Source organism: Tachypleus tridentatus, unplaced genomic scaffold, assembly GCF_004210375.1.
Source record: "Tachypleus tridentatus isolate NWPU-2018 unplaced genomic scaffold, ASM421037v1 Hic_cluster_2, whole genome shotgun sequence".
Classification (NCBI taxonomy): domain Eukaryota; kingdom Metazoa; phylum Arthropoda; class Merostomata; order Xiphosura; family Limulidae; genus Tachypleus; species Tachypleus tridentatus.
Genome location: NW_027467782.1, coordinates 52052561 through 52063204, shown reverse-complemented (window position 1 = coordinate 52063204; position 10644 = coordinate 52052561). Strand labels below are relative to the sequence as shown.

At 33.2% G+C, this 10644-nt stretch overlaps 2 protein-coding genes across 4 annotated transcripts in view; both read right to left on the bottom strand.

The window, feature by feature from the left end:
- LOC143242321 (uncharacterized) overlaps nt 1-5762 on the bottom strand; it is a 146015-nt gene extending 140253 nt beyond the window's left edge. Inside the window, exons 1-2 of the mRNA XM_076485681.1 lie at nt 5748-5762; nt 4025-4334 (exon numbers count right to left, since the gene is read on the bottom strand). Coding sequence (XP_076341796.1) covers nt 4025-4334; nt 5748-5762 — 325 coding nt within the window. The remainder of the gene's footprint in view (nt 1-4024; nt 4335-5747) is intronic.
- The window catches only part of LOC143242393 (heterogeneous nuclear ribonucleoprotein A1, A2/B1 homolog), a 56201-nt gene continuing 49184 nt past the window's right edge, over nt 3628-10644 (bottom strand). The window contains exons 9-11 of one of the 3 annotated variants that reach the window (XR_013022598.1): nt 5748-5806; nt 4265-5004; nt 3628-4072 (exon numbers count right to left, since the gene is read on the bottom strand). The gene's annotated coding sequence lies outside the window, so the exon portion shown is untranslated. Of the gene's footprint in view, nt 5005-5747; nt 5807-10644 lie in introns of all 3 variants that reach the window. The other 2 variants (XR_013022597.1, XR_013022596.1) reach the window with 2 other exon arrangements.

Below are 10644 nucleotides of genomic sequence, written 5' to 3'. Positions count from 1 at the left end.
TGTGTGTTCCATATTGTGGTAGTTAGTTGAACACTGTGATAAGTAAGAACTCATTTTCAATGTTACTTACAGTATTTATTATGATATGAAATAACCAATAAATGTAGCACAAATTAGCTCACCAGGTGCTGGATAAATTAAACTTACTTTTAATTTTTTCAATGTCATTCTATAAACATATGTTTGATTTTAGAAACTTCTTTCTGTTAAATCTGTACATGGTGAGTGTTTGTTATCAACAAAAAACTAAAGAAATCTTAACTTTTCATTTATTATGAATTTCCCCTTGGTGTGGATTCTTCCACTTGGTGAGGGAACCTCCCAGGGAAGGTTCTGTTCTTTCAGTTTACCTCCACTGGGATCTAAACATCCATCCACATGTTTGCTGTGCATGGTGACCTGTGAAGGGAAGGAGAGGATCCTGGTGGTTGAGGGGTCCACCCCTAACACACCACTTTGGCCTTGAATTTCTGTAGAGGGTGGCCACTCTTGGGTCATTTGGCTGGTTCACTTGGGCTATGGTCAACCAAGTACCATTGTTGGATGTTCTCAACAGGTGTTGTGGACATTGTGTCTGATGCTGGTGTTTGGGTATAGTGCTCACGAAACCCTGGTGTTGCTGGTGTCCTTGTTTGGCATTGTAGTGCATCCCCTCGTAGGGCTCTGTGGTGGGTGGAGTCAGTGGGCACCAAAAGATTCCTTCTTTTATTATGGATCCTCCAAATAAAAACTTAAATAAAATAGTGAAAAAAAAGTCCATAAGTAAACGACCACATCTTGAAGATTGAGCAGCAGTCTTCAACATCTGTAGCACCTGTTGTACATCATTTTCTTATACTACATTCTCTTTGAGACAAACCTTTAGGGAAAATGTCTCCCTTTTTCATTCAGTAGGGACTAGAGGAACCTACTGCCTCTCCAAAGTCAGTAAAGAAGCTTCAAGCTGGTGGCATATTGGTGGAAACATCCACATCTCAACACAGTGAACTCCTCTTGCATTCAAAGGCAATTGGAGATATACCTATTGAGTTTACATCACATGCTACTTTGAATTCATCACGAGGAGTTATTGTTTAGAGGGATTTGAAGAATATCCCTGAGTCAGAGATTATCGCTGGTTTCTCCACTCAAGGAGCTTTTCCAGTGAGGCATATCTTAACTTGTAAAGATGGAATTATGATGCCGACCAATGTCCACCTGCCACCATCAAGGGAAGGTATGGCCATACATTCCAAACCCTCTCATATCTTTCCAGTGTCAGTCATTCGGTCACTCAAAGACATCATGTCATGGTTCCTTGATATGTGCTCTCACCTGTCCTACTTATGATCTTGCCCTAAATGGTTGGAATAAAAAGAGGTGCAGCATTTGAAAATGATTCACAACATTATTTACACTGAAGCTTGAAAGTTGCTGTCCACCACTTCATCTCGGACATATGCTGCTGCACTTCATTCCACTACTACAGTGGGAGTGCAGATGGATCTCTTTGTGCCTCCAAAAGAATTGTTCTTAAACCAAATGAAAAGTCTTTTGACCTCTGTGGTTAAAAAAGTAGGTAAATCAACTTCAACACCCATCTCTGTCTCTTACATACATTCCAACAAATCCCAAGATCCACTTCCTTTGGTTCCAGGTACAGGCATTTCTTCAGGTGCATCTTCTCCCACCCCAAGATGTAAAATGATCATTCGTTCACATCCTCAGTCACTGGAATCGTATTCCAACAGCGAAGACCTGCCCAATTGAACCAGGGCAGGATCCATGGAGATCGATAGACCTCCCATGAATGAAGACAGTAAAGAAAAAAGACATGGTCATAATCAGAAGGGTTCTCCATCCAATTCACCTACACGTAAATAAAAATGGCCACCTTAATACAATGGAAGTTTACGTTCTAATCTCGATGACATCAAAACATTGATTGCTTCCTACCATCCTGTATGTCTTTTCTTACTGGAAACATTTCTGAAGCCTGCCAATACAGTCATCTTTTGGCAGTTTTCATTGTACAGAAATGACAGGCTGTGTGATGGACGAGTGCATGGAGGGATGGCACTGTTGGTTGATCAGCATGTGCCCACCCTGTCTTTGCCACTCGACACACCCTTGGAGGCTGTAGCCATCCATGTTTCCTTGGGTCATACCATTACTGTTTGTTCTTTCTATCTGTTGCCTGGAGAGACCTACAATCAATCAGAACTTGATGATCTCATTGAACAGTTGCTGTCTCCATTTTTAATTCTGGGGGACTTTAATGGACATCATCCCTCTGGGAAGTGCTGATATTGATAGGAGGGGTTGCTCTGAGAGGGTATGCTCTCTGATCACAACATTTCTCTTTTCAATACTGGTTCTTCTACATATTTACCTGCACCAAGTCAGTCCTTTACTGCTATTGATCTCTCAGTTTGCCCTCCTTCTAAATTCTCCCATTTTTCATGGAGAGTTGACAATAATCCATAAGGCAGTGATCATTTTCCTATAATTTTGAGAGAGACTGGCCTTGGTTGATGTCACCCGACCAGTGTGCACCAATGGAAGCTGGATCAAGCAAACTGGCCCTCTTTCACTGCTTTCGCATAACTTCATCTTGCCATCATGTGTAAGCCATCAATAGATGATTGTATGGCAGCAGTAACTGACTGTATTATACAAGCAACTGCTCAGTGTATTCCTAAAACCTCAACACGTTTTCCACGATATCTTCGTCCATGGTGGAATCCTGTCTGCCACATGGCATGGAAGGCTCAAAAACAGGCCTAGGATACTTTTCGTAGGTATCCCACACTCTCGCACTGCATGTGTTACAATTATGAAAACACTGTGATTCATGTCAGTATGGATTTTAGTTGGAGAAATATTATGAGACCAACTTAGATTCTTAATTTTAACAACTCTGTGTGATAAAAGAAAATCAAATTCATAATGACCCCAACATACATACCTGATAACCAGAAGACATAGGTTTGAAAAATCTAAATCAGTGGTAGAAAGGAAGGACTGGTAATACAGAAATAGAGGATTATATGTTAAACTAGAATGTAGCGAGAATAGCCCACAGAGTTCTATTACAGTGAGGTTTGAATATACAATTGATAAGACCTTGGTGAAGCCTCGTTTGGAACACTACATGTTTGACAGAACTTAGAAATACATCAGCACAAGGTTAAACAATGTAAGTTGTTAGAAGGGTGTAATTTTATCAATTTATATATTAGATGTAGCACAGTTGAGGCTTCAAACTCTGGGTGCAAATAGGTTTTTTTAAACAAAATTATGTCAGTTTAGTCACAAAATATATAGAGTGGTTTATTTGAAAAATATGTGGCTTTAATGTAGTAACTGATTTGCAGTGGTTAATTTTAATGGGCTTGTGTTTCCACCATGCAAGATGGCAGGCCATCATCAGCTGATTCTCATTTTGGTCTTTATTCTTACCACCACCACAGAATCTTCAGCCAATGCTTCATGTAGAATGAGAAGACAAAATTAAAATCAGTATTTTAATAATCTTTAGCAGAAGAATTGTTTTTTATGTCAACAATACTGATTCATGCTTAGTACACTTTACAGGTACAGACAAACCTTTCTCTTAAACTGATACAATGAAGAACACCAGTAATATTAAATTAAATAATTTTATTCCACAGTATAAACTTTTTTAAAAAATAACACATGAGTTTCTGCTGTTACATCATAACACATTAAACCACTTGGGTAACAGTAATTGATAAAACAGATATTTTTATGGAATTCACAAAATACAAAAATCAAACGATCAACTGACTGGTTGATCTTTAAAAGAAATATGTTACTATTGGACAAAACACAGGTTTGAATTTTATAGTGAAAACAAGTCTGAAATAAGAGGTTTTTGGACACCAAGTTTGTGTAGAAACAATAGAAATGATTAAACTTTTAATGTTAATTTAATACAACAATACATTTCAAACATAAGGAATTATGTTGACTGATCTTTATGATAAGATTGGTAGTGTAATGATAAGTTCCTTCTGGTAACCTTCACAAACAGAATGATGGTGCAACTGATGTTCCCTCTTCTGGTAACCTTCACAAACAGAATGATGGTGCAACTGATGTTCCCTCTTCTGGTAACCTTCACAAACAGAATGATGGTGCAACTGATGTTCCCTCTTCTGGTAACCTTCACAAACAGAATGATGGTGCAACTGATGTTCCCTCTTCTGGTAACCTTCACAAACAGAATGATGGTGCAACTGATGTTCCCTCTTCTGGTAACTTTCACAAATTGGTAGTGTAATGATATGTTCCTTCTTCTGGTAACCTTTATAAACAGAATGATGGTGTGACTATATGAAATGTAAGGTACAAACAAACAACAGAATACAGATGAAGGTGAAATGTAAGGTAAAAACAAACAACAGGATGAAGGTGAAATGTAAGGTAAAAACAAACATCAGGATGAAGGTGAAATGTAAGGTACAAACAAACAACAGAATACAGATAAAGGTGAAATGTAAGGTAAAAACAAACATCAGAATAAAGATGAAGGTGAAATGTAAGGTAAAAACAAACAACAGAATAAAGATGAAGGTGAAAAATATATGTACAAGTTATCTGGGAATCATTTTAATGTTTTTTGTTTTCATGCAAGACTGTGTTTCTTAAAACGAGAATTTCTTTTAAACAACAAATAAACCATAATATGTGCTAAAGAACAATGGAATATTATTTTTGTTTGAACCACACATTCATGAAGTTGTTATAATATTGGTGTTTTGTAAGCAATGTAATACTATCTTGGTTTTACAAAACCTTAGATTTCTGATGTAAACATATCATGTCACAAATAATTTTAAAAAAATAACAAGGAAAGAAAGTTAAATCTTATTTTGAAACAAATGTATGAATATAAATTTGTATCAAGAAAGTAAAGTTGTGTGTTTATTAATAAATAACTTACGTGTGATTTTCTGACATCTGGCTATATTATTTAGCAACAGTTCCACTCTTGTAAGTCTATATCACAATTTTTGTACTTTAAGCAAATTGAAAACAAATTATGTATAAATTTAATATTTATAAAACATTAAAATTGTTCATGAATGAATCAGTATCTTCAGTCATTGGACTATTTTTGTAATATATGCAAATTAAAGATGATCTTTACATGATAAAATACTTCACAACCAGCTTAGTTTTATTTATATCAAATTAAGTTCTTTCAATATCTGCTCTACTTTCATAAAATTTTTTAAAACTAGAAATCATTCCCTTTGGGGGATCAATAATTTAATTTACTAATTTAAAACCAGAAATTATTTCCTTTGGGGGATCAATAATTTAAAATAATTTACTAATTTAAAACTAGAAATCATTCCCTTTGAGGGATCAATAATTTATAACTAGAAATCATTCCCTTTGAAGAATCAATAATTTAAAACTAGAAATCATTCCCTTTGAGGGATCAATAATTTATAACTAGAAATCATTCCCTTTGAGGAATCAATAATTTAAAACTAGAAATCATTCCCTTTGAGGGATCAATAATTTAAAACTATAAATCATTCCCTTGAGAGATCAATAATTTAAAATAATTAGCTAATTTAAAACTAGAAATCATTCCCTTGAGGGATCAATAATTTAATTTAATTTAATTGTATGTAATTTACTACCTTAAAACTAGAAATCCGTCCCTCTGAGGGATTAATAATTTTTAGTTAATATACAAAGTATTTAATCTTCTTATTGTAATTTCTTACCATTAGTTCAGCCATCAAGTCTCAATTCTGTATGCTTTTTAAATATTTACTCTCCAGTTCTGTCAAAAGAAACGTAGGGTTAGAATATTATTCACATTACCACCTGTAGAGATCTTAGTTCTATGTACAAGGAGTTTATTATCTCACAAAATTACAATACAGTTGAAATATACAAAAATGTAAAACAATAATAAAATAAAAAATAACTTATTAAAACTTTCCTTGTGTCCTCAATTCCAAAATTTAAATTATTGCTAAACTTTCTTCAAAATACATTTATAATACACAAAACTTCCATTAGTAACAAAATATACAGATTTATTTATAATAACTCTAGTTGGATTTATTTTTCAAGATTTCCACTTACCATTAGGATGGTTGTTCTTATCCTGAAGGTTCAGTCATACCAACACTATTAGACATGTTCTTGAATAATTCTACATATCATTACATGGTTGTTGTTATACTGAAGATTAAGTTATACCAACATTATTAGCTATGTTTGTGAATAATTCTGGATAGCATTACATGGCTGTTATTATCCTGAAGATTATGTTTTCCAACACTATTAGCTATGTTCCTGAAGAATTCTACATATCATTACATGGTTGTTATTCTTTTGAAGGTTCAGTTATACCAACATTATTAGTTATGTTCTTAAATAGTTCTATATATCATTATATGGTTGTTGTAATCCTGAAAATGAAGTTATACCAACATTATTAGCTATGTTCATGACAAATTCTACATATCATTACATGGTTGTTGTTATACTGAAGATTAAGTTATACCAACATTATTAGCTATGTTTGTGAATAATTCTGGATAGCATTACATGGCTGTTATTATCCTGAAGATTATGTTATACCAACACTATTAGCTATGTTCCTGAAGAATTCTACATGGTTGTTATTCTTTTGAAGGTTCAGTTATACCAACATTATTAGTTATGTTCTTAAATAGTTCTATATATCATTATATGGTGGTTGTAATCCTGAAAATGAAGTTATACCAACATTATTAGCTATGTTCATGACGAATTCTACATATCATTACATGGTTGTTATCCTGAAGGTTCAGTTATACCAACATTATTAGTTATGTTCTTAAATAGTTCTATATATCATTATATGGTTGTTGTAATCCTGAAAATGAAGTTATACCAACATTATTAGCTATGTTCACGACGAATTCTACATATCATCACATGGTTGTTGTTATCCTGAAGGTTCAGTTATACTAACATTATTAGTTATGTTTTGAAGAATTCTGCTTATCATTACATGGTTGTTATTATCTCAAAGGTTCAGTTATACCAACATTATTAGCTATGTTTTTGAAGAATTCTACATATCATTACATGGTTGTTATCCTGAAGGTTCAGTTATACCAACATTATTAGTTATGTTCTTAAATAGTTCTATATATCATTATATGGTTGTTGTAATCCTGAAAATGAAGTTATACCAACATTATTAGTTATGTTCTTAAATAGTTCTATATATCATTATATGGTTGTTGTAATCCTGAAAATGAAGTTATACCAACATTATTAGCTATGTTCATGACAAATTCTACATATCATTACATGGTTGTTATCCTGAAGGTTCAGTTATACCAACATTATTAGTTATGTTTTGAAGAATTCTGCTTATCATTACATGGTTGTTATTATCTCAAAGGTTCAGTTATACCAACATTATTAGCTATATTTTTGAAGAATTCTACATATCATTACATGGTTCTTGTTTTCCTAAAAGTTCAGTTATACCAACATTATTAGCTATAATCTTAAACAGTTCTACATATCATTACATGATTGTTGTCCTTTAAACATAATTTGACATACAATGATTCTAATGTGTATAATCAATGTAACTGTTTTGTATTTGTAAGCTCACTTGTATGTTCTTTCAGTGTGTGGCTTTTGGAAAACACAATTGTGATACCACAGACAATAAACAAATTTATTTTGAATCGACTGACATGGATTTTGTGAAATGTTGTAATTAATTGAGTCCAAGAGAAGAACATGAATCAAAGGATGGTCCAGTAAGTTATACTGTGTAAGAATAATATGATCCAGTAAGTTACACTGTGTAAGAATAATATGGTCCAGTAAGTTACACTGTGTAAGAATAATATGATCCAGTAAGTTACACTGTGTAAGAATAATATGGTCCAGTAAGTTATACTGTGTAAGAATAATATGATCCAGTAAGTTACACTGTGTAAGAATAATATGATCCAGTAAGTTACACTGTGTAAGAATAATATGGTCCAGTAAGTTGCACTGTGTAAGAATAATATGATCCAGTAAGTTACACTGTGTAAGAATGATATGGTCCAGTAAGTTACACTGTGTAAGAATAATATGATCCAGTAAGTTGCACTGTGTAAGAATGATATGGTCCAGTAAGTTATACTGTGTAAGAATAATATAAGAATCCAGTAAGTAACACTGTGTAAGAATGTCCAGTAATATGGTCCAGTAAGTTGCACTGTGTAAGAATGATATGGTCCAGTAAGTTGCACTGTGTAAGAATAATATGGTCCAGTAAGTTACACTGTGTAAGAATAATATGGTCCAGTAAGTTATACTGTGTAAGAATAATATGATCCAGTAAGTTACACTGTGTAAGAATAATATGATCCAGTAAGTTACACTGTGTAAGAATAATATGGTCCAGTAAGTTACACTGTGTAAGAATAATATGGTCCAGTAAGTTGCACTGTGTAAGAATGATATGGTCCAGTAAGTTGCACTGTGTAAGAATAATATGGTCCAGTAAGTTACACTGTGTAAGAATAATATGGTCCAGTAAGTTATACTGTGTAAGAATAATATGATCCAGTAAGTTACACTGTGTAAGAATAATATGATCCAGTAAGTTACACTGTGTAAGAATAATATGGTCCAGTAAGTTACACTGTGTAAGAATAATATGGTCCAGTAAGTTACACTGTGTAAGAATAATATGGTCCAGTAAGTTGCACTGTGTAAGAATAATATGGTCCAGTAAGTTGCACTGTGTAAGAACAATATGGTCCAGTAAGTTACACTGTGTAAGAATAATATGATCCAGTAAGTTACACTGTGTAAGAACAATATGGTCCAGTAAGTTACACTGTGTAAGAATAATATGGTCCAGTAAGTTATACTGTGTAAGAATAATATGGTCCAGTAAGTTACACTGTGTAAGAACAATATGATCCAGTAAGTTACACTGTGTAAGAATAATATGGTCCAGTAAGTTGCACTGTGTAAGAATGATATGATCCAGTAAGTTACACTGTGTAAGAATGATATGGTCCAGTAAGTTGCACTGTGTAAGAATATGATCCAGTAAGTTGCACTGTGTAAGAATGATATGATCCAGTAAGTTGCACTGTGTAAGAATGATATGGTCCAGTAAGTTGCACTGTGTAAGAATAATATGGTCCAGTAAGTTGCACTGTGTAAGAATGATATGATCCAGTAAGTTACACTGTGTAAGAATAATATGATCCAGTAAGTTACACTGTGTAAGAATGATATGATCCAGTAAGTTGCACTGTGTAAGAATGATATGGTCCAGTAAGTTACACTGTGTAAGAATGATATGGTCCAGTAAGTTACACTGTGTAAGAATAATATGATCCAGTAAGTTACACTGTGTAAGAATAATATGGTCCAGTAAGTTACACTGTGTAAGAATAATATGGTCCAGTAAGTTACACTGTGTAAGAACAATATGATCCAGTAAGTTATACTGTGTAAGAATAATATGGTCCAGTAAGTTATACTGTGTAAGAATGATATGGTCCAGTAAGTTGCACTGTGTAAGAATGATATGGTCCAGTAAGTTGCACTGTGTAAGAATGATATGATCCAGTAAGTTATACTGTGTAAGAATAATATGGTCCAGTAAGTTGCACTGTGTAAGAATGATATGGTCCAGTAAGTTACACTGTGTAAGAATAATATGATCCAGTAAGTTACACTGTGTAAGAATAATATGGTCCAGTAAGTTACACTGTGTAAGAACAATATGATCCAGTAAGTTATACTGTGTAAGAATAATATGGTCCAGTAAGTTGCACTGTGTAAGAATAATATGATCCAGTAAGTTGCACTGTGTAAGAATAATATGATCCAGTAAGTTACACTGTGTAAGAATAATATGATCCAGTAAGTTATACTGTGTAAGAATAATATGGTCCAGTAAGTTATACTGTGTAAGAATGATATGGTCCAGTAAGTTGCACTGTGTAAGAATGATATGGTCCAGTAAGTTGCACTGTGTAAGAATGATATGATCCAGTAAGTTACACTGTGTAAGAATAATATGATCCAGTAAGTTACACTGTGTAAGAATGATATGATCCAGTAAGTTGCACTGTGTAAGAATGATATGGTCCAGTAAGTTACACTGTGTAAGAATAATATGATCCAGTAAGTTACACTGTGTAAGAATAATATGGTCCAGTAAGTTACACTGTGTAAGAATAATATGGTCCAGTAAGTTATACTTTGTAAGAATAATATGATCTAGTAAGATTTTCTAAAGTTCAACAATAATGATCAAGAAGTAATAAGTTCATACATGTGTGTCAGATTAGTTTATTTATATTTATCAGCCAGTTTTATTAGTAAGTTTGTTTTACTTCATTTCACGTGACAGCCCACAAGGTATTCAAACAATATAAACTGATTTATTATTAAAGGTCTAAACAACACGTGAAATGTGTTTAGTGCCATATTCTACAAAATCAAATAATTTAATTTTTATATTATATATACTTGTTTTTTACCTACTCTATCAGTAGAAAGATAATTCTGTAGGGTTTAAATGTTTAATAATAAATAGAGTTTTTATTAAGGAACAACCACAGAGAACTACACCCATTCCTTTAT